The sequence below is a fragment of the Ictalurus furcatus genome, chromosome 13, assembly GCF_023375685.1.
Source record: "Ictalurus furcatus strain D&B chromosome 13, Billie_1.0, whole genome shotgun sequence".
Taxonomy (NCBI): domain Eukaryota; kingdom Metazoa; phylum Chordata; class Actinopteri; order Siluriformes; family Ictaluridae; genus Ictalurus; species Ictalurus furcatus.
Window position 1 is genome coordinate 12604877 of NC_071267.1, and position 23868 is coordinate 12628744.

The following is a 23868-nucleotide window of genomic DNA, read 5'->3' on the forward strand; positions in this document are numbered from 1 at the left end:
TGAAAACGTCATATTCATTTTCAGAACTGATGCAATAAAAACCTTTCTTAAAAAAGGTACAGACTTTTGAATCCTACTGTACGTGCCTCGCACCACATACTTCAATCCCCACAAATCTGTGTGCACATTTTAGAACACACCCAACCCAAGTAATCTCCTTTTCTTAAGAAGTGAAACTGCAAACAGTGCAGTAGTGTATTCAGGAAAGAGAGCAGTGCTGGCTGATTTGGCCTTCTAGGATCATTCTACCTGACTGCAAAACTTCGGAATGTTCAGTACTAGATATAAATATTTTATATACATATAGGCTTTTTGGTAAATACGTAATAATAGCTGTTATTCTTATGGGCTTAGTATAGCTTTTTCTGTAACCATACTTTCATATTGTAACACAGGCTTTTTAGACTCTAATATTTTCTTTACACACAGAATAACACTGAAAAACATCTGCAGAGATCCATTAAAGGAAAGGGGACTCAGGCTTGGCTAAGAAAATATTTATATTTTATTGTTTATACAATTAGTAAAGGAAAAAAGCATTAAACAAACATAGCACAGTTTTATGAAACTTTTTTTATTTATTCACAATTTCATAAGAAACTTCACAAGAAGTGAAGTCTCATATTTAAATAGTAGAAATCATTTCACTGAAGAACAACCCACGTCCAAAATACAAACATCGGAAATCCATGCTTCCCATCACTTCTTTTGTTTGTAGTGACTCTTCATGTCGTCTAATTCTTTCTGTATTAGATGTGACATGGCTGTGGTTTCTGAGAGCTGTCAGAGATAAGATTTGATTTAATGTCAATATAATATATAGAATAACAACAAAAAATAGATGATTTCATCTTAAATAGCGCAAGTGATTATTATTCAAGAATAAAATGGATAATGGCTGTAGATCAAGAGGCATCAGTTTGATTTGACATGGGGCTGAACTACCACAGAGCAAATACTGTCTGGGACCGTCGTAAGGTTGGCACCCCACATGAACAGAAAATAAATGTCCATTTTGCTGATTTGTGCCCTAAAAAAAAAATCACTATTTGTTCTGCTAACATTTTTGCTAAATTCATAGCTCCAAAATTGTATCACTTGTTTGTGATCTCTTTGTCTGTTTCAAAGGTAATTCAGTACATTAAAAGGCACTCTACGAAGGGAAAGATATTATGTTCATTGTTTAAGGTTACACCAGCAGTTCAGGTGTATCTCTGGAAGCCATCAGACACAAGGTTTCTCTTCCTATGGAGCTCAAACAAGAACAAACCTACACGAATCCAAGTCAGAAAGCATAACCACTGCCTATTCAGCGTTAAGTCTTTTTAATTAACCATTAAATTCTTAAGGACACATTAAGGACATACAAGTCTTAATTTCATAACATCTATTGTGGATTGTGTGTACCTGTAAGCGGTAGCGTTAACTCACCATATCTAACAACAGCTCTATCTTAAGCCTTAAAAGGTTGTTTTCTTCTTCTAATTGTAGATTCCTATTCTTCAGTTTCTGCATCTCCTTGCTAGACACATTAGGTCCTGACTCTGTGACAAAGTGACCAAAAAAGGCCAATAAGCACTTCACAATAATAAATAAAACAACAGTGCACAAGAGGCTTTTGTGTGTTTGTTTATCGGGAGAAAAGTCTTACCTGTAATCCATTGTCCATCTTCAAATTTCAAGCTCTGACCTCCAATATTCATCATAGGAGCTCCATACTCCAGCCCTAACTCAATCTCCCTAGTGGACCGGTCCAGCTGAAAGAAAACAAATGCAAAAGGTATGTACTAGTGTGTGGATTTTATTGAGTAATAATGAAAATGTTGTGTGTGGGGGGGGGGGGGGGTGCTATTATTACTATTAACAGATATTAACCTATTATTATGACTAATAACTATTATTACTAATATATTACAAATCTCTGAAGCAAATGAAGACTTTAATGTAGTCACAGTATTTATTTCTTACTGTATGGAGGTTAGAGAGAGATGCTGATTTCCGGGGTGGAGTCTTCTTGGGGCTGAATGTGTTGCCAAAAAGAGGCATTTTTGTCTAATTGTAGTAACTGGCAGAGAAATAAAGCAAAACGAGCAAAGCTGTGAGCAAGACTTTCAACAAGATTCAACAGAGATGCAGTGATATTAATATCAGTAATACACAGCTACAGAAACAGCTGTTTAACCGTTACATTTAACCGTCCAAAGCCGTAAAACAACAGACGCTCGTTTTCAACATTAACTTCAAAGCTAGTTACAGTTACTACAAGCAAGTCAGTCGAAAGCGTGGTGAGAGCCTGGTAATACACGGAGAAGTATGTCTACTCAAATCTTTCTCAAAAGACTTTCTGGTGGAAATGCGTTTAGATTTTATGTTTTTATTCATTTATTTTCTCCCACAGACAGCTGGTTTACCGTTGTTTTTCGGCGGAACAAAAATGTGTAAACATCGGGCTACTTCCGGGGGCGCTTAGCAACAGCGGACACGCATCCGTATTCAATAAAAGTCCCGTTTAACAAAGTACACACGAGGACTTCTTTTAGTCACGCATAAACGAAAAGCCAGAAATCTATCCGGAAAATATACACAAAGTAACTGCTGGTCTTCTGAGTTTAGGTCATTCTATGGTGCTGAACCGCAGAACGGACTGTACACTACACAGCACATCCAAAAGTATGTGGACGCGTGACCATTAAACCCATATGAGTTTCTTCCCCAAACTGTTGCCACAAAGTTTTAAACACACACACTTGTCTAGAGTATCTCTGTATGCTGTAGCATTAAGATTTCCCTTCAGTGGCTCTAAAGGCCCCAAAATAGTTTCATCATGACAATGATACTTTTGGCCATGTAGGCAGAACAGCAAAGTGGTTATATATACACAGTCGGATCCATAAGTATTTGGACAGTGAAACAATTTTCATACTTTTGCATCTGGACACCACCACAGTGGATATGAAATGCATGCATGCATCTTCTATACCATTTATCCTACAGGGCCGCGGTGAAGCTGGAGCATATCCCAGGGAGCATGGGGCACAATGCGGGGTACACCCTGGACGGGATGCCAATCCACCACAGGACACAATCACATACACATTCACACACCCATTCATACACTACGGACACTTTGGACATGCCAATCAGCCTACCATGCATGTCTTTGGACTGGGGGAAGAAACTGGAGTACCTGGAGGAAACCCCCACAGCACAGGGAGAACATGCAAAGGTGCTAACCACTAAGCCACTGTAGCAGTCAAAATGTGATTGAAGTGTAAACCTTCAGCTTTAATTCAAGGGTTTAACAAAAATATTGTGTTAACCATTTAGGAATTAAAGCCATTTTTTACAGAGTACCTTCATTTTCACAGGCTCAAAAGTATTTGGACAAACTAACAATCATAAATATCAGGATTATTTTTAATACTTTTATGTAAATCCTTTGCAGTCAGTGACTGCCTGAAGTCTGGAACTGTGGACATCACCAAATGCTGAGTTTCTTCCATTGAGATGTTTTGCCCGGCCTTTTCTGCAGCTGCCTTCAGTTACTGATTGAATGTGGGTCTTTCTGCCTTCAGTAAGCGAAACACATGTTCAATTGGGTTAAGGTCTTCAGACATTTAAGAACATTTAATTTATTTGTCTTAAGAAGCTATTGGATTGCTTTTGAGGGGTTTTCCTAACAATAAATGCGTTTTTTTAGTAGTCATTTGGTGATAAATAAAAGGGTCTGGTTGATGAAGTGATTGACAGGTTTGGCAATGACAGTTGAGCCTCATGAAGGCACACACACTTTCCAACACACAACTAAAGCTCTTGACAGTTCTGTAGCAAAGGCATGTCTTGTTCTTTGGTAAGCTGGTCTAACAGACACTCAGCAGGGAGGTTTTTTGTGTAGTTTTTCTGGTATGTTACTCATTTTGATTTCTAAGGTAGTTTATTGTATTGATATAACTATCAAACCAACATGAGTGAACAAAGTGATAAACCAAGGCAGCTGCCACGAAGTAAACCAAGACAGCTAACACTTGCTAAATTTTATAATAATTTACAATTGACTGTGTATGACTTACTGTGATGGGTTGGAACCCCGTCTAGGGTGTCCCCGGCCTTGTGCCCTGACTCCCCTGGGATAGGGTCCAGGTACCCCTGTGTAGGTGGATGGATGGATGGATGACTTAGTTGACACTTGAAGTAGTTTGGTAAGTTTAGCCAGTCACTCCTTTTTAAATGAAATCCATCAATAGAAGGAGCGGAGTATAAAAGCGCACTTCTCTATTCAGATGCGTAATTTGCTGCAGGTGTCAGAGCTAGATGAACCGTGAGAGAGCCGTGATTTTTTTTCCTCAAAAAAACGATTGTGTTGAGTGTTACCACTATATTTTCACAGGTGGTTCCTTACGTTAGCTACTTCTACTTACATTACTTTGATTTAAATGATGGATAAGGACAGCTAGATAGCAAATGGTAGCTCAATCTTTCATGACTCAAAGCTCAAAATCTTTTCTAGACAACGGTAAAATCAATATACCTGTGAAAATTATACGACTACAACTGATCATTTTACATATGAATTAATAATGCATTTTACACTTTAATTAATAATGCTGTATTTCCCAATAGGAGTTGGCCGATGGACCACCTTAAGTTCCACTTCAGGTAATATCAGCCTGTGCGCTCACATATTGTGTCCATCGTTAATATGAGCAGGTATAATATCTAAAAGTATAATAAAAGTAAATAATAAAAGTAAATAATAAAAGTATAATAATATATATAGCAGGTGGACCTACTGTCCGGCTGGTCATATCTACTTCTCCCTGGCTCCACAGTCTCTACTGCACAGACTCTAGCTGCAATTTTTTCAATATGGCGATTCCCATTTCGACTCCAAAAAGGCTTCAAAACCGCAAAATGGGAGTAAATGGCGCCATGTTGTCCACTCGTATATACGGTGCTTCTCATTTCTTATTTGAACATCCTCATTTCCTTTCCTTGTATCTTAGCTCCACCCCCTTAGGATGTGAGGGAAGGAAGCAAGGATGAGATGCCTGGAGAGAGGAACCGAGACAAGTCGAATGGAATATCCTCGCTCTCTCAAGCGTCACTTCAAAGCGATGTCAATTAATGATGACTGTGATCAGCTGGATTACCTCACTACGCTTCAGGGATCTGCCGTTATGCTTGTTCTTTTTTTGATGTTCTGTTATGTTGTTGGAGCTTGGTTAATAACAACATTCTTAATAAAGCAAAATGCACTGATAGTATGTGAAATTATTCAACAATGAATTAATGAACAATACATAAATTATCGCATCTTTTGTGCAGCTTTGCATATCCAAACACGAAAGGATCAATTGATTACAATACTCATTGTAAGCATATAGTTATTTAATTATATTTCACACGAAATTCCATCAACATCATCAAAGATTCATCATCATTCACATTGTGGCAGATGTAAAGGAGGAGGGGAATTTATATGTGCGTCAGGTTTTTCAACAAGAAACTCTTCTGCATAGGATACACCTGTGTATCCTCGCTCCTAGCGTATCCTCTGGAAGCTTCCTCAGTTCTTGCTCCTTGCCTCCTCGCAGTGCAATTAGAGAATTTACATGTCCTTCAAGATGGTTGACGTCAATCAATTTCAGGGTCACGGGCTGGAGGATGGAGGAGTGAGGAAACAAGGAAGCATCAATTTGAGTATTGAGAAGCACCCGTACAGTCTTTGAGCTGGTGTACTGTCGATTTGTCCAACCTTGTCATATTTTCCTACCGTAGCGCAAAATTATAGCTACATCTATCGATCTATCCTACTACATCGAAAAATCCTACCGTGGGTTTCTGCTTTGCGTCTGTGACTATGTAAAATAATTCAGTGTAACTTTGCTGAAAATTCTTATTAGGCAATGGTAGGATGATTTTACAGTGCAAAATGCCCTATCAGACTGACCTACCAATATAAAATAAACAGGTGGGATGATTTTACAGTGCAGAATGCCCTATCAGACTGACCTACCAATATAAAATAAACAGGTAGGATGAATTGACAGTGCAAAATACCTGATGAGATTTTAATCCATGCGCAAGTAGTAAAAATTAACAAAAAGAGTCAAAAACTTACCTTACATGAATACGTCCACGCGCAAGTAGTAAAAAATTATAGGCATGTTGTGCGCATGCGCAGTAAACCCTGGCAGGACAATCTGACAGGTAGGATGAAATGTCGGGACACCTGCTCTGTAACAGCGCCCCCTACTGCCGGCGTTTATTTTCAGAATGTTCTGTAATCGGCTCTCTTTAGGACCCGCCGTCTCCACTCACCGGCCCAATTCAACTTGGCCACAACTTAGAGAAATCGACAGGGAAGTCTCACATGTTCCGTCTACATTTGGTAACGTTAATTTTCAGCAAAAGGATACTCGGAAAGGATTATATAAGGAGAATAAATACAGAAGTCGCGCGAGATTTACTTTCTGAATAATTTTTATACGGAATTCACTGGTGTTTAAAACAGACTGTGGAAGTGAACACGATTTTCCCTAGGTGGGTGAGCTAATGTGCACAAAACACGCCGCTGTTTTAATTATCTCTGTCTAGTCGACGTTCGCTGATTTAAATCATATGCTGCCTTAATAAAATAATAAATAAAAGCTGTTCATTTGGTTTGATTGAAAGTAGCTAACGCAAAGCGGCTTACTGAGACCCAGCGGTTTATATGATCCTGGTGTTGTTGAATGTGGAGTTTGATTTCCTATGCACAACTTCTACCAGAAGCTAACCTTGCTAATGCTACACCATGCAACAAAACACCGTACAGTAATAATATGCTTATACTTATATCTGCGTTCAAATGTATATATTTTTGCGTAAGTAGAAAGCAAAGCCATCTGCCTACTACAGGAGTAAGATAGCCATCTAACGCATGAGATGGTTGTTAGGTTACATGTTCTTACAGGCCCGGTCCGGGAATGTAGCCTTTTAGCTAGCGCCAGTTTATTCCAGAACAGCGCAGTATTTCACTACAGCGGACACTTTACATTCAGTAATGAAATTGTTTTTCACCCATGGGATGTTCGATATGAATTTTGACCCAAAACCGCTCAGATAATTTGTGATAGTGAAATGTTTATTGCTCAACGCTGAGAGTATACTTATGAAGTTAACAGGTAACTACGGCTAATTTTGCCTCTCAGGCTAGCTAACCTTACAGCTTCAGCTAAACCTACAGTTAACCCTACAGCTTCAGCTAAACCTACAGTTAACCCTACAGCTTCATCTAACCTTTCAGCTAACCTTACAGCTTCAGCTAAACCTACAGTTAACCCTACAGCTTCATCTAACCTTTCAGCTAACCCTACAGCTTCAGCTAACCTTTCATCTAACCTTACAGCTAACCCTACAGCTTCAGCTAACTCTACAGCTTCAGCTAACCCTACAGCTAACCTTAGAGCTAACCCTACAGCTTCATCTAACCCTACAGCTTCATCTAACCCTACAGCTTCAGCTAACCTTACAGCTAACCCTACAGCTTCTACAGCTTAATCTAACCCTACAGCTTCAGCTAACCTTACAGCTTCAGCTAACCTTACAGCTAACCCTACAGCTTCAGCTAACCTTTCAGCTAACCTTACAGCTAACCCTACAGCTTCAGCTAACCCTACAGCTTCATCTACCCTGCTGCGGCCAGTCAGAGTTTATACAGCAGGGTGAACATTTATTTAGGTTAGCAGGCAGGTTTCTTTTAGTTGGTAGTGCTTCTTTTCTTTTTTATAATGATTAAAGTGAATAAAAAGCGAGGCGTACTGAGCGAGCAAAGAGGTTTAGACTTTTTTTTTTCCTTCTCTCTCTTTAAAAAAAAAAAAAAACTTTTCTGAAAAGCCATAGTTAGACAGCAGCCTTGTGTATGTGCTGTAAAGACAGCTTGGTTTTAAAAGATTGTACACATATATACATACATATAAAGTAGTTACATTTCATTCAGTTGAGTTATTAACCAATGTTTAGAAATGTACACATTATCCAAGCTTCTAATTACTAGCTGTTTTCTACACAAATAAGTACCAGTAAGTGTGTTAATAATTAGGACATAGTGTATTTCAATTTTTGCGTTTTTCTGTTACATTTGACAATTGGTGCAAGGTTCTATCAAATGTTAATGATCAGTAACCCCCCCCCCCCCCTTCCATTTTATAGCAATGGATCCAGAGAGACTGAAGCGCAAGGAGGAAATAGAGAAAGCCCTGGGATTCATTCAGTATGTTATTTTGTGTCTTTTTTGCTACCTGTTGCATGCCAGATATTAGATTGGTTGTTTAATGATCTTGTATTATGGTTCTGCAGATCGTCTTTGCCTTTCCCTGATCCTGATGGTTATGAGGTCAGTGCGTCATCTTATTTCTCAGTATAATGTGTATTTATTGGCAGTGTGTTGTTATTTTGAGTAATAATTCCATGTTCCTCTCTACTTTGCAGACGTTTTTGACTCAGTTAGTGTGCAATTTGCTGGACGAAGGTAACACAGTGTTTCGTGATGGAGATTGGAGGCAGGCAGCTGTGCACTATAGTGAAGGTGTGAATGTAGCTCGATATGCTCAGTCTGAAGCGCTGGTCATTCCTCCAGAGCTGCTTGAAAGTCTCTATGTGAACAGAGCATCTGCACACTACAGCCTTGTGAGTGCATACATCATGTTCTTTCCGCCTTCAGTTGTTGAACACCCTTAACGTTGCATTGTGAAAGGGATGTGCTTGTCTGCTTTCGAGCAGAGGCCGTGCTCTGATTGAAATTGATTCTCTTCGGTTTCTGCTCTTGTCATTGTTCAGGAAGAGTATGAGCTGGGGGTGCAGGACTGTGACTGTGCTCTGGCTGTGTCTGAGGGCAACCGGAGAGCACTCTACAGGAAGGCGCTATGCTTGAGAGAGCTGGGTCGATTCAGAGAGGCCTACGAGTGTGGCACTGGGTGCCTGCTCGCTTCTCCTCACGTACGTTATCTTGCCTATGTTGACATTAAAGTATTTGTATTAATCCAAATGAATTAATTCCGGTTGCAGATGAGCTATTTATATGCACCCAAAGCAGACACTGTTGAAAATCTCCATTTACATGCACAGTACATGTGAATCAAATTAAATATATAGACATGTGACAAGTCATTACTATAATGAGAGGTTAACCGTGTTACATGCGTGTTCCCTCACAGGACTGTTTTTTTTTTTTTGTGCTGGATTTGTAGGCCTGAGTGCATCATTGAAAGAAAAAAAACCCCAGCAAATAAGTACCCACTGTGATCTGTTTGAAACTCTTATTCAGTTTTAGATGTCTACATGAACATTTATTATTCTAGTCAGATTATTACTGCATTATCAGGCTGTATGTAAACGTAGCTTCAGGTGCAAATAAAGGCCTGTGATGTAGCATGAACAGATTAAACAAAATGTGGTAGTTGGCTTCACATGTCTCAGAAGAAGCACTTTGTTTCCTTCACCGTACCTGATAGGTAGCTGTCATAATATGGGGGAGCATTCTCTCCTTAGCCAAGCTTTCACTGGTGTAGAGCTAGATTTGTTTTTGAATCTTGGGTTCACCACCGAGTAGTGTCTCATGTTGCAGCTATGAACTTCCCAGTTGCTGCTGTGATTTCTTTAGCCTGGATTGAATCAACGTGGAAAATGCAGTTTTTCTCAAGCTACAGTGTGCCATATTATTACATCCCTGTTAGAAGCCATAATTTGCATAAGTGGTAAAAATAAATAAATAAATTAACGCTGCATAAAAAGCTGTTGATCACAACAATATCTGATGTATTAATTAGACATGGCTGTATGTGTTATGTTGTCAATACAGGACAGACAAGTCAGTGAGTTGGCTAAGGACCTGGCCAACAAACTTGGCCTGAAAATCCGCAAAGCCTATGTTAGTCCTCAGGTATGTAACCTATACTCATTCTCTATGGTATTTGTGAGAAAACAATTGAAAGGCAGCGCAAGGTTTTAGAGGGAGTTTGTAACCAGTATGTGTTTGTGTTTTTTTGTTTTGTTTTTTTTTGTTGTTGTTTTTTATTTAAATCTTTTTTTTTTTTAAATATACGTCCAGGTTGAATCCACAACATCTGGCCCAGCAAGTAATGGGGAAACTACACCTTCTGCAGGGGAGGTAAATATAGGCTTCTAACTTCATCAATGTATAGACATAATTTGTGTAAAGTCATTTAGTCCAATTTTTCCTATACTGAATCTTTCTTCAGACATCCTCAAATGGTCTCGAGTCGCTGACAGATATTGGGTCAGGTACAGCTGCATTTTAAGATACTCGAATATAGATGTGAAAATGTTGCTTTGCTTCTGGATGACAATATTTCATTTGGCATTTTTGAATAATTGCATAGTTGAATGTGTGTGACCCTGATTTTGTTGATGCCCAGATTTGTCAAATGCCCAGTGCATCCCTGCACCTTTGGCCACCCCAATTCCTGTCAGTGATGACCCTGCAATGCCCTCACTGAGTCCCATAGAACCCCAGGACACCCCTGAGAGCCCCAGTCAGGGGTCCACAGGGCAGGTGCAGTATTCTGTGCCAGTGTCTGAGGATGTGGGTGAATGTGTTATGACTACGAATCTGGACAGTCTGCTGGAAAAAGGAGCTGAGGTCAGCGTGGTGAGTCCATAATCAACACTTTAGGGTCATAGGGCTGAACAATTCTCAACAACCTTTCTCAACCATTGCTAGCATGGTCATATATTTGACATATTCTAAAGTATTGTCTACCAAATGGACACATTATTTGAGTCTTTCCAGTCACATACACCCAGTTAGCTATAAGTGTCTGAACTGTATTACAGTTAGACCTAAGCTTCACAAAACAGAAATACGTTGAGATGTAAAATATGTTCTAGAAATAAATGTTGTATTCAGTCAAAGTTTATTGTGCTTTTTAAACATGGTTTTCTTAATTGACTAAATCTTATTCTTTCTTTGTCTCTTCATTAGAACCCTGTTCAAGGTGCCATTCCTACTAACCTCCCAAACACAGCTGTAGGGTTGCGTACTGCCTACCCCTCTGCTCTCCCAGCCTCTTCATCCCCGCTCACGCCCCCTTATTTTGGCTCCACCATCAACCCCCTCACTCAGCTGGACTCTTTTTCAGCACTTGGCCAGAGTGAGAGCTCACAAGCCATGGAGTCTCTCCTCCCTTTCACTGCTGGGGCTGGGGAGGCTGTTGGGCGGGCTAGAGCTGAATCACTTGGCACACAAAGTCTTGACTCTCTCTCCGAGTATACATTACCAGGTAATCTTATGTTACAGCTGTGTTAGCTGTATGAATGTGCCGAATCCCCTTTTTTAGTTTTTGTTGCAATATATCAGAGATTTGTGTATTGGCTGACTCTCAGTATCTGAGTTGAGTCTTTACGAGCTTCTGTTACTAGGTTATGTGCAACATCATTGTCATTTTAGTGGAATTCTGTTGATGAGCACTACCTGTCAAAAGTTTAAACACTCAATCTTTATTAAAAAATTTTCATTCAGTGTTTTAGCTTAATAATAAAGTCATCAAAACTCTGGAATGAACACAAATGGAACTTTGGGAATTATGTTGTGATAAATCCCAAATAATTTAGTATTTTCTCAACCAAGTTCTTGAGGAATCTCCCTGAGATGCTTTTTAAACAGTATTAAAGGAGTTCCCACCTACGCTGGACTCTTATTGGCTGCTTTTCGTTCATCCATTTAAAAAAAAAAAAAAGTTAATAAAATGTTAGTTTTACAATGAAAGAAATGAATGTTGTCACAATTATATTTTTGTCTAGTACCCAGTTTCAATCATTTAATCATACACCTTCAGATCAAAAGATTAAGATCATGAGAAATATTTCAGTCAAGTGTCTCCAAACTTTTGACAGGTAGTGTGTGATCTGTGTTATGTTCTCTGACATTGTTCACACTCGCAGCATGAAACACATCAGTAAACCCGATGTCAATTACAGCATTCCAATTCAGTGTCTGCACTGATTGATATTTAATATGACGTCCTTTCATCCCTTTTAATCTGTTTTTCGTATTTAGATCCCGATGCGTGTTCAACTTTGAAATAATTGCGGAACTGTTTAATATTTTAAATATTTTAATGATGAAGCATTGTTTGCATTATGCTTATTTCCTCTTTTTACACTCAGGAGGAAGAGTCTCTAGCAGTTTCTTCTCTGGATTACGGAACCATGGTACCATTCACTCCGTAAGCACTTTTTCACTCACTATTCAGTCTTTCAGTTCTCCTCATAGACAGCTGCTCATCTGTTTACTTTTTGATTAATTATATTTTGTCCAACAAGCTATTTTTGATTTATGGTCTCTGTAGAATGGCTCAGCTGCAACCAACCTTTCCCTCTTGTCCCAGAATCCATTGGCTGCCACCCATGAGTTCAGACAGGCCTGTCATGCCTGTTACAGTCGCATAGGTAGTGTGTGTGTGTGTGAGAGAGAGAGAGAGAGAGAGAGAGAGATGAGTCTGTCAGTGCTGAAGTTATATTCCGTGTGTTATATCTGCATTGCATTTAACAAGCAAAGTTTGATATTTGCTCCTGATGTAGGTCCTCGAGTCATGGATTACAAGTATCAGCCCGAAGCAGCTCATCGCTGTAAAAGAGACGTGCTGCTCTGTCGCCTAAAATCATCTGAAGACACCACTTGGAAGAGGATACGTCCTCGCCCTGCTCGCAATAACTTCCTTGGAGCATTTGTTCTTTGCAAAGGTATTTCACTGTATTGCCCTGTTTACATGTCATAAACGTCATGACTGTCATTTCATTTTGTTTTCCACATTTTTCCCCACTCATTTTGAGTCCAGTTGATTTGTATGAGTTTGCTGATGCTTTTGCACCTCTCCATGCAGAAGTACAGGAGCGTCAGGAGTGCCAGTATGGAGAAAACTGCACATTTGCCTATTGCCAGGAGGAGATCGATGTGTGGACCCAGGAGAGGAAAGGAGCTTTAAGTCGAGAGCTATTATTTGACCCCCTGGGCACAAATGAGAGACGAGCACTTAGTGTCACGCGCTTGTTGCAGATTCATATGGGCATGTTCATGTTCCTCTGTGAGGTAGTTCAACATGGTGCCACAAAACATTATAAGCTCATTTTGAACATAGATGTTTACCTGAAACTGATTTCTATGGTTTCTTCTTCTGTCCCTGCTTTATTGTAGGAATGTTTTGACAGTAAGCCTCGTATTATAAGCAAGCGCAGCAAAGAGAATCTAGGTGTCTGCTCCAACCTGACTGCGAAGCATCCTTTTGATGATAACAAGTGAGCCACCGTTCTGATTGTTTTTTTTTTTTTTTCCTTCTCTGCACTTTTATAAGTCATATGGCTCTTAAATTAAATGTTCAGATGATTTTGGTATACTGTAGTCCTTTATCAGTAGGTTTTGATCCTGTTAATACATTTATTTGTTTGTGTGTGTGCTTTGCATGTGGTGCGGTAGGTGCCTGGTGCATGTGGTACGCTCAGCCAATGTGCGCTACAGTAAGATTCGTCCGCTCCATCCACTATGCCAGTTTGATGTATGCCGCCATGAGGTGCGCTACGGCTGCCAGAGGGAAGACAGCTGTTCTTTCGCTCACTCAGTTATTGAGCTCAAGTGCTGGGTGCTACAACAGGATACAGGTACAAAATACACGAACACTTAGTTGCTCAAATTGGGCCTCGTTTACCTCATTTATTTTAATAACGGAGTAAACTTGTGTGTAAATGTTTACGTAAACTAAATTTCCGCCAGTTTTACCAACATTTCGGAAAGGCTGATTTCTTTGTACTGTTGTGCACACGTTGATCAACGGTAATGTCCAAGCGTGTTCTCGACACGGCTCATTTACAATGACAAATACAGCCTCAAAGTAAATAAGCTAATTAAAGAAATCATGCAGAATGCTGCAAGATTTAGTCAGAATAAGAAGAGAAATTTTAACCTTTGTCTGAACACATGCATGATTAGGTATCACCCATGAGGAGATGGTGCAGGAGTCTAAGAGACACTGGCAAAGACTGGAGCAGAATGCACAAAGACAGAAGGTGAGGCTCTCGAAGATTTTGACTGGTCATCTCTTATTTACATAAAAATTTGCCTAGGTGCCTAATCATCATTTTCATTCATCCTTCCAAAAAGTTTTTAAAAACTGATTAGTGTGCAATTCTATACTTTTTTTTTTTTTTTTTTTTTTTGAGAAAGATGATTTACCTCACCCAATTTGTGTCTTTCAGCCCATGCATGTGCCTCATCAAACCAGCAGCACTAACAGTAATTCTGGTTTTGGGACCGGAGGAGGGGTTGGAGTGGGCGGTGAGAGTATTGGAGGTGGAGGCTCAGGAGGAGGCACGTGTGGCCGAGGACGTGGGCTCAACCTCAAGATGAAGTTTGTGTGTGGCCAGTGCTGGAGGGAGGGCCAGGTCAATGAGCCGGACAAGGCACTGAAATACTGCACTGCAAAAGCCAAACATAGGTGAATCTACTACTAAGCCTTCAGCTGGCTTTGCACAACTTTTGTTGTGGGATATATTTTTCTATATTCTTTCACAGTAAATTGAAATTGGTTGTCAATTCACAAAGCCAATTTCATGCTTTATTATGAAATGAAGACAGTGCTTCAATCCCAGAAATGGTTTAGTGTAATACAATGATTACAATGATGCACACATACCTATACATCTGATTTGTCCATTACCAAATCCATTAGTGCCATTAAATGTTATTAAATCAATTCCAGACCTTTTACCTCCTTAATGAAGGATGAAAAAATAACGACGGAATAGCCCATACCTGTCCATGAAACAGCTTTTGAGTCAAGTGTCCAATAACTTTTGGTCCCTTGAAAAAGAGGGGGCTACATATGAAAGAGCTGTAATTCCTAAATCCTTCCTCCAGTGTGGATGTGAATACATTTAAATTAAAGATGAGAGACTGCACGTTAAGCCCATATTCATTATTTAACTATATCTTGAATATGTTTTGGTAACATATTTGTCAGTGTACAAATATATATGGACCTAACTATTTACTGGAGCCAGTCAGTTGGATTTGTTGTATATCGTAGAATTTAATTTTAATGGAAAAAAAATCTTAGTTCTGATGTTGCTTGAAATCAAAATCTGACCTGTGCACTCCCATAGGTAATGAATGGTTGCTTGTCACTTGTAGTTAGTGTGACAAACTAAAATTAATATATGTAAGACTAAAATTCTGTATGTAAAATGTAATCCTTTAAAGTCGGATACATGTGGAATCTGTATGATTCAAAGGCATCACGTCTTTAAAATAATCAGTCCGTATAGGATTTATTATTTTTTTGTGCTGTGGATGTTTTCTAAATTTGTGATGCAACTTGCGGAATTTTTAATTTTTTTTTTGCTGAAAACTACTTGAATTTGCACGGTCTTTCGCAGTGATGTTGATAAATGAGACCGTTTAGCTGCACTCATGTTCGACGCACGTGAATCGAAGAGGGTTCTTTGCCCAAATCTCCAGAAAATCTATGGTAACTTTGAAAAATTAGAAGGTCCTCTGAATATTAGAGTTTCCTTGATTTTACATTAATTTCTGCGATTGCAAAATCACAGAATCCTGGAGGGACTGAATAATGGACTACATTTTGTCTGTTTTACATATCCTCACCTTTGCTCATTTCTACTTCCAGCTGGACAAAAGAGCGCCGGGTACTGTTGGTAAAATCGTTTGAGAAGAAAAAGTGGGTAGTTGTACGGCCACTTCCTTTTTCTCGGACTTACCCTCAGCAGTATGATGTAAGTTCTCAGCTCTTTCTTTTCTCCGTTAGCCATGTAGGTGGCTACACGCATTTGTCCTAATTTTAGGAGAATACTGTGTTTTTTTTCTTTTATCATAGAAACTTGGACTCAAATTAGATAGAGAAAAAGACCAAGTTTTAAGTGATTTGTGAATGTAGGAATTTAAAGCGAATTATTTACAGCAAGGCTTCACACTTAAGAATCATAACATGGTTACATTTTTGTGTTTGTAGATGTGTGTTCATGTGATGAAACAGAAGAAGTGCCACTACATTGGGAATTGCTCTTTTGCGCACAGTTCAGAAGAAAGAGACGTGTGGACCTACATGAAGAACAACAGTTGTGAGTATCATGCATTCATTCTTCAAAAGTAAAAAAAAAAAAAAAATTCTTCACTAAAGTGAAGCTTTTATTATTCTACGTTATTGCTTTGTGGTTTAAAAAATCCTTTTCTGTCTCACTTACAGTGAGGGACATGCAGCAGATGTATGATTTATGGCTATCACTGACCAATCAGAACCGTCGATCAGATGGCCCCCTGATGACTCCACCTCCTGAAGAAAAACAGAATGCCATGCCAACTGATTACACTGCATCAGTGGTGGGTGACTGGCCTCTATAGTACTGATGTTTCACTGTTTGAGTTATAATTTTGATGAGTTGATTGCACCTTTAAATGTTGATCTGCTTCAGTAGATCTAAACTAGGGGTGTACAATCTTATCTGGAAAGGGCCGGTGTGGGTGCAGGTTTTCATTCCAGCTAAGCAGAAGCCACACCGGTCTATTGAAAGCCAAGATCAACTGATTAATTGAATCAGGTGTGGCTCCTGCTTGATTGGAATGAAAGCCTGCACCCACACCGGCCCTTTGCGGATAAGATTGGACACCCCTTGACTAAACTGTTGCAAAATCCTGTAGTCTACACTGACGTGACTCAAATCATGTACTGCAAGGAATCTGTAAGCATGGAATTTGTGCAACCTGTGCTGTCTTAGTCGTGGCCTTGATGATCTTGCCTGTTTTTATAGTGTACTGTCTGTCTGATTCCGTTTGTGGCTCTGATTGACAGGCTGGGCGGCGCATGTCAGGAAGTGGGGAACTGTGACCCCGACCAAAGCATTCAGTGGTAGGCCTTGTGACTACCTGGATGAGGCTTCCTGTCATGAGAACCAGTCAGTTTGTATTCTCCATTCCCTTCAGTGCAACTTCAGGACGCACTGTAATTTCCTGTTGGCAGTCTGACTGTAAGCCTAACATGGTGATAGTGAACACAAACATTTATGCCCAAATACATTTGTTGACATTACACTTGGCTGTGTGTTTTGTATGCAAACCAGTAATGACAGCCTATGTAATTAAGGTCATTTGAAAATCCTAAACCAAATTATGCCTGTTTAACATTCAAGTGGTTCCTTTATCTGTGTTCTTGCCATATTGGCAGAAGAAAATGATTGTATAGACAGCAAGGGTCCTCCAAAAGAGATTTTGAAATGTATTGAACACACCTTGGCAGTTATCCTTTGCCTGTCTGGCTCTTTCTTTATAGTACTAGCATGTAGGTTTGTTGCCTGTCTATCTCCACCATCCAGTCTTGCGTGCACAAACTTGCCTTTACATTCAGTTTGCACTGACTGAGCTGTGAAAGGGGCAGTGTTTTGTAATAAGTAAAGAAGGTAATTGAGAGCAGTGATTGGATAACAGTCTGCTCCTCCATTATAATATGATCTGAGCAGTCAGATATAAGATACTTTACTGTTATTATAGCTTTGTGAAGTAATGTGATTGCTTTGACTGAGAAGTTTAAGAAGCATAACTTTTTGGAATTAGACTCATTTGCGATTATTTACCCTGTGCCATCATAAATCTTTGGCTCTACCTAGGCTATATTCGAAAATGAGTTCTTGAATTCTTAACAGTTCAACTTTAAACAGATCCACAATAGTTCTCCATAATTAATATTTACTCACTTCATGCAGTGAACCTGAATGAATTTAAACATGGAGGACTTTAGGCAGATAAAGTTGACATGGTGTGCCTATGCGTAATTATATTCCCTCCAAAAAAAGAAATATACACTCATGCTATACCTTGCTACTTTTAGTAAGCCCTGTCCATACGTATGGTGGACATACATATTTACTATACTACTAATGATTATTGATAACCTAGCAGTTAAAGCTTAATAAAAATATAGCCTGACCTTGTATTGATTACATAGAACCTGTTGTTATTGAACTATGCTATATGACTTGTATTGCTGATTTAGATGACTAGTGATTTTTCTTCTCGCTTCTGTGAGGGTCTTTCCAGAAATGTCAGTTTTGTGAGGTTGCCCCCAGCCTATTACCACCAACTCAAAGAAAGAAATATCTGTAAATCTTACTGTTAGCACATTAACACCTTAGAAATAATGCAAATTTCATGAATTTGAGGCTGGGAGTTGTCTGGATTTCAACATGTATGAATACATTGGGGTTTCTGGAATGATCTTACTGTATGCTTCAGTGAGGGATTGTATTATTATTATTATTATTATTATTATTACTACTACTACTATTATGATTATGATAATGATTACTATTATGACTGTCTATCCTCCCATATCCTATTGATATATGTATATGTTAATTGCTATGTATAACTCTCTCTTAAGTATATGTATCAATGTATGAACATAAAACATAACAGTGAATAGTCTATGTATGCTGAGAGACTTTGAGTTTAGGGAGGAGGTGCTGTGTAGATACATGTGCTTGAGCTTTTAAGATGGTCATTAGTTTAGTTTATTCTTGGGCTAGAAGACAAATATAGTGTGGGGTGTTTTTTTTGTTGTTGTTTTTTTTTCTTTCTCTCCTCTCTTCTTCTTTTTCAAAGAGGTCATACATCATTGCTTTTTCTTCTGATTTGTTTGGAATGTGTTTTGTTGCAGGGTGTGAGGGTAGGATCCACCATGTGCCTTTATTTTCCCTTTGATTTGACAGGTGGATTAAGTGGAATGATAATTAGTGGAGATAATTATATTTTAAAACGCATAACTTCACCTGCCAAAACTCCTCACCTGGTTCTGATAAAGTCCTCAAGCACATGTATTGTCAGTTGTATTGTGAGGAAATGCTAAGCATACATAAGGGTTGTGGTTTTTTTTGTTTGTTTGTTTTTTTTGCATAGCACCTTATACAATATAAACATATATACAATTATAAATATCCTGAACATATATAATCTTTCTCCTTCAATATATGATAAATATATACATACTTAGACAACTTTAATAATGAAATAGATGCAAGGTGGTGGATGGGTTTTGTGGTTTTTGTTGGCTGATGATGTTGGTTGTGGCATGCAGCTCCATTTGTCTTGAACGTTCTCTTGTGGAACGTTGACACTTTCCACAGAATAGTTTTTTCTGATTTTGGTAGCAGTTTCCACTCTTGATGATGGGTAGACAATCGGAGGAAGTGTGAGTAAGCTGAGAAGGAGGTGCAGAGAATCAGTTTACAGCCACTGTCTCAATAATGAGGATGTTTGTTAAAGGACATATCAAAGGGTCAAAATCTCTGGCCACCAGTTATTCAGTGGGTTTAAGAGAGAGCACCATCCACTCAACTAAATCACATCCTTGTCATTTTCAACTTGAGTTTACTTCATTTGAATGTGAACATGTGACATTTTGGACTTGCTCTGACTCCTTCCCCAAGTAGTTTGAACAAATGGGAAGAGTTTGCACATGGTTAGACCTTTGTGTTTAATACTCTCTAAAGCAAAGTCTCCATTTTGAATGGCAGACAGTTAAACATTGATCTTGACATGATGTCATGTCTTTTCAACAGAACACAGAATTATGGATAATGATTAAGATGCTGTTCTCTGTCAATATGACTTATTTTTCAACTAATAGCTGAAAAAAATCAGGGTTTTTGGAAAGAAAAAAAAGCCTTTTTTTGTACTGTATTTTTACATTTTTTTTTTTGTTTGTTTGTTTCTCCTTTTTGCTCCCTTATTGGAATGAATATTGAACACAGTGGACCAAATCTCATGAGTGCTTAACAATAAACAGATTGTTTTAGAATGTGTGTTGTTTGTTTATTTCTTAAAGTACAATAGAAGGTGTTATTAGAGTTCACAATATACAGTATCTCACAAAAGTGAGTACACCCCTCACATAAATATTTGATTATATCTTTTCATGTGACAACACTGAAGAAATGACACTTTGCTACAATGTAAAGTAGTGAGTGTACAGCTTGTATAACAGTGTAAATTTACTGTCCCCTCGAAATAACTCAACACACAGCCATTAATGTCTAAACCGCTGGCAACAAAAGTGAGTACACCCCTAAGTGAAAATGTCCAAAATTAGCCATTTCCCCTCCCCTTACAAGGTCTCAGGTGTGAATGGGGAGCAGGTGTGTTAAATTTGGTGTCATGGCTCTCACCCTCCCTCATACTGGTCACTGGAAGTTCAACATGGCACCTCATGGCAAAGAACTCTCTGAGGCTCTGAAAAAAAAGAATTGTTGCTCTACATAAAGATGGCCTAGGCTATAAGAAGATTGCCAAGACCCTGACACTGAGCTGCTGCACAGTGACCAAGACCAGACAGTGGTTTAACAGGACAGGTTCCACTCAGAACAGGCCTCGCCATGGTCGACCAAGGAAGTTGAGTGCACGTGCTCAGCGTCATATCCAGAGGTTGTGTTTGGGAAATAGACGTCTGAGTGCTGCCAGCATTGTTGCAGAGGTTGAAGGGGGGGGGGTCAGCCTGTCAGTGCATTGAACATCTGTGTGGCATCCTCAAACGGAAGGTGGAGGAGCACAAGGTCTCTAACATCCACCAGCTCCGTGATGTCGTCATGGAGGAGTGGAAGAGGACTCCAGTGGCAACCTGTGAAGCTCTGGTGAAGTCCATGCCCAAGAGGGTTAAGGCAGTGCTGGAAAATAATGGTGGCCACACAAAATATTGACACTTTGGGTCCAATTTGGACATTTTCACTCAGGGGTGTACTCACTTTTGTTGCCAGCGGTTTAGACATTATGGCTGTGTGTTGAGTTATTTTGAGGGGACAGTAAATTTACACTGTTACACAAGCTGTACACTCACTACTTTACATTGTAACAAAGTGTCATTTCTTCAGTGTTGTCACATTAAAAGATATAATCAAATATTTACAAAAATGTGAGGGGTGTACTCACTTTTGTGAGATACTGTAGACATTTTACTAAACAGACCAAATGAGACCAGTTGTGAGTAGCATGATCTTTTCTTAAAGCTGCTTGATGTAAGAATTTTTTATTTTCACCCTCTTTAGTGGGAAAAAAACAGCCACTGACACCTCCTTGCAGAACATCATTTTATAACATGTTTCATAACAAAATACTTCACCTGTTCATCAGGAAAGCAGCTAAACTGTTGAATTAGATATCTTTCATGCCTTAATTTGGGGCATGTTGACACACGATGTACCTGAGCTGATGTGTGGAAATTTTCCACCACTGTTGACCTGACGAACAGGTGAAGCATTTTGTTAGGAAACAAAATGTTATACAGTGTTCTTCTGCAAGTAGCTGGCAATAGCATTTTTTTCTACTAAAGAAACATTCTAAATTCTTACCTCAACCAATCAATTGATTTGATTGATTTATTTTTTTAAAACATGGCCAGTAGTTTTAAATGACCAAATCTTTTGCATGATTAAATATCTAACCATAATCTCTTTGGATCTGGGGTCTGTTCCAGAAAGAGTTCTATATTCAAAAATGATTATACAGTAAAATTTGTCTAATAATATAAATGACATGTAAAATACCTGCAAATTGAATTATGTGCATGCTTCCAAGCCTAACAATTTATTGTTTCAATGATGTACATAAGTAACTTAATACAATTTAACTCAAGAATTTTAATTGATTCAAAAACCCATGTTTTGAGAACAAATATCTATACTCGTGTGATTTCACCAACTCGGCATAAAATAGACAATGTGTTACATGTACAGCTCTGTAGAAACATGCTTTGTGTGTACCATAGCAAAAGCATTTATAAAAAGCTTCAACATTTGGCATGCTGGAACATTGCAGGGTTGTCAGACTATCTATACATCATTTTCCAGGTTAGTTTCAGACTACAACTTGTCACTCAGTGCGTTTACATGGACAACAATAATCCACTATTAACCCGATTAAGACAACACTGATTAAGAAACTACCATGTAAACAGCTATTTTTAATTACCTTAATCTGATTAAGGTCATACTCGAAGTAAACACTAATCAAATTAAGACGTGGAGTATTCCTGTTTTAGTCGCATTATCGACGTGTATTACAGACATGTAAACACCTTAATCACATTATTAACGTCGTGTGAGAGTTTTCACCACATTTTGCGACAGGACACGATCACACACGGCACTGCTCGACATTATACGGCGAACAAGAGGGTATGGCTGCGTCCCAAACCGCATACTTGCCTACTATAGGCCTGTAGTGGGGAAAAATACATGTATCTCGGCTACTATATAGACGGTAAGTACGCGGTTTGGGTCGCAGCCCACGGCTTCAAGCAGTCGTCTATTTGCACGTACAGCATGACAAATAATTAACTGCACTTAAAGCGTTCGTAAAAAATTAATAAAAACACCCAAAACTGTATACGGTACCATAACGAAGAGAAACTGTATGTTGATACATGAAATTTTGGAGGGACATCGGAAGGCGTGGCGCGGTGACATAATGACGTGTGCCGTTAATCTAATTATGTTCTATAATATGTAAAACGGATACATGAAAGGAGTATTCTAAAAGCGACTCATGTAAACACCTTAATCACATTATTATCTTACTCAGAGTAAGGTCAATAATTAGATTACTGCTGTCCATGTAAACGTAGTCAGTGTGTTACATGTACAGCTCTGTAGAAACATGCTTTGTGTGTACCATAGCAAAAGCATTTATAAAAAGCTACAACATTTGGCATGCTGGAACATTGCAGGCTTGTCAGACTATCTATACATCATTTTCCAGGTTAGTTTCAGATTACAAGTTGTCACTGAAACTGGTATGGATGTTGTCTAATCCTTGTTGGAACTCCAGGTTTTGACGAATCTCAAATTATGTTACATTTACATTTATTCACTTAGCAGACGCTTTTATCCAAAGCAACTTACAAATGAGAAAGATACAAGCAAAGCGATATATCAAGCAGAGAACAATACAAGTAGTGCTACCATACAAGATCCATTAATTGAATTCCAGAAGAAGCAAAGTGCAGAGTAGAGGTGTAAGTGCAATTATTTATTTGTTTGTTTGTTTGTTTATTTATATTATGAGTTGGTTAGGTGTTCATGGAAGAGGTGGGTCTTTAGCTGTTTTTTGAAGATGGTGAGAGATTCTGCGGTCCGGATCGAGATTGGAAGTGCATTCCACCACTGAGAAACAGTTAGTGTGAAGATTCTGGAAAGGGACCTTGCGCCACGCTGAGTTGGAACTACTAAACATCGGTTGCTAATCGATCGCAGATTGCAAGAGGGAACGTAGGCCTTCAGGAGAGAGTTGAGGTAGGAGGGTGCTGTTCCTGACAAGGTCTTGTAGGTGAGCATCAAGGCCTTGAACTTGATGCGGGCAGCTACAGGAAGCCAGTGGAGGGAGATGAAGAGGGGTGTGACATGGGTTCTCTTGGGCTGGTTGAAGACGAGGCGCACTGCAGCATTCTGAATCATCTCAAGGGGTTTGATGGAGCTGGCTGGGAGGCCTGAAAGCAGTGAGTTGCAGTAGTCCAGTTTAGAGATAACAAGAGCCTGGACTAGTATCTGTGTAGCCTGTTTGGTGATGTAGGGTCAGATTTTCTTGATGTTGTAAAGGATGAACCTACAGGACCTTGCAGTTGCTGAGATATGGTCTGTAAAGGTCAAGCCGTTATCAAGAACCACCCCAAGATTCCTGGCCGTCCTGGTTGGCATGAGTGTGAGTGAGCCGAGCTGTACAGTGAGGTTGTGGTTGATTGAGGGACAGGCTGGGATCACGAGAAGCTCAGATTTTGCCAGGTTAAGCTTAAGATGGTTTTCCTTCATCCAGACCGAGAT

General features: G+C 39.1%; 2 protein-coding genes across 6 annotated transcripts; one reads left to right on the forward strand and one right to left on the reverse strand.

Moving 5' to 3' along the window:
* Positions 1-482: 482 nt before the first annotated feature.
* cby1 (chibby homolog 1 (Drosophila)) lies at positions 483-2460 on the reverse strand. Of its 4 annotated transcripts, none has more exons than XM_053640045.1 (5): positions 2412-2460; positions 1969-2065; positions 1652-1757; positions 1432-1544; positions 483-780 (listed from the first exon to the last, which is right to left on the reverse strand). In XM_053640045.1, the coding sequence occupies exons 2-5, from the start codon at positions 2044-2046 to the stop codon at positions 700-702; spliced, it is 378 nt and encodes a 125-aa protein (XP_053496020.1). In that variant the 5' UTR covers positions 2047-2065; positions 2412-2460; the 3' UTR covers positions 483-699. The 4 variants fall into 4 exon arrangements, with proteins under 4 accessions (XP_053496020.1, XP_053496021.1, XP_053496023.1 ...); XM_053640046.1 differs by lacking the exon at positions 2412-2460 and adding an exon at positions 2255-2400; XM_053640048.1 differs by lacking the exon at positions 2412-2460 and adding an exon at positions 2264-2398.
* Positions 2461-6151: 3691 nt separating this feature from the next.
* On the forward strand, positions 6152-19859 carry zc3h7bb (zinc finger CCCH-type containing 7Bb). 2 transcript variants are annotated; one of them, XM_053640044.1, is made up of 22 exons: positions 6152-6543; positions 8194-8254; positions 8341-8377; positions 8473-8670; positions 8821-8979; positions 9842-9922; positions 10091-10150; positions 10242-10284; positions 10419-10642; positions 10985-11282; positions 12169-12227; positions 12351-12450; positions 12583-12744; positions 12885-13090; positions 13196-13296; positions 13475-13656; positions 13985-14061; positions 14251-14489; positions 15681-15786; positions 16023-16131; positions 16257-16390; positions 16860-19859. In XM_053640044.1, the coding sequence occupies exons 2-22, from the start codon at positions 8196-8198 to the stop codon at positions 16893-16895; spliced, it is 2670 nt and encodes an 889-aa protein (XP_053496019.1). In that variant the 5' UTR covers positions 6152-6543; positions 8194-8195; the 3' UTR covers positions 16896-19859. The 2 variants fall into 2 exon arrangements, with proteins under 2 accessions (XP_053496019.1, XP_053496018.1); XM_053640043.1 differs by having other exon boundaries at positions 6154-6543; positions 10419-10651.
* Positions 19860-23868: the final 4009 nt, after the last annotated feature.

What these genes read in the sequence shown, in the direction of transcription:
- cby1 (XM_053640045.1), bottom strand. Translation starts at nt 2,046, where the DNA reads ATGCCTCTTTTTGGCAACACATTCAGCCCCAAGAAGACTCCACCCCGG. An exon ending in CTCTCTCTAACCTCCATACA is followed by an intron (nt 1,758 to 1,968) that starts GTAAGAAATAAA and finishes GTTTTCTTTCAG; the next exon opens with CTGGACCGGTCCACTAGGGA. An exon ending in AGATGGACAATGGATTACAG is followed by an intron (nt 1,545 to 1,651) that starts GTAAGACTTTTC and finishes ACTTTGTCACAG; the next exon opens with AGTCAGGACCTAATGTGTCT.
- zc3h7bb (XM_053640043.1), top strand. Translation starts at nt 8,196, where the DNA reads ATGGATCCAGAGAGACTGAAGCGCAAGGAGGAAATAGAGAAAGCCCTG. An exon ending in AAAGCCCTGGGATTCATTCA is followed by an intron (nt 8,255 to 8,340) that starts GTATGTTATTTT and finishes ATGGTTCTGCAG; the next exon opens with ATCGTCTTTGCCTTTCCCTG. An exon ending in CATCCTTTTGATGATAACAA is followed by an intron (nt 13,297 to 13,474) that starts GTGAGCCACCGT and finishes GTGGTGCGGTAG; the next exon opens with GTGCCTGGTGCATGTGGTAC.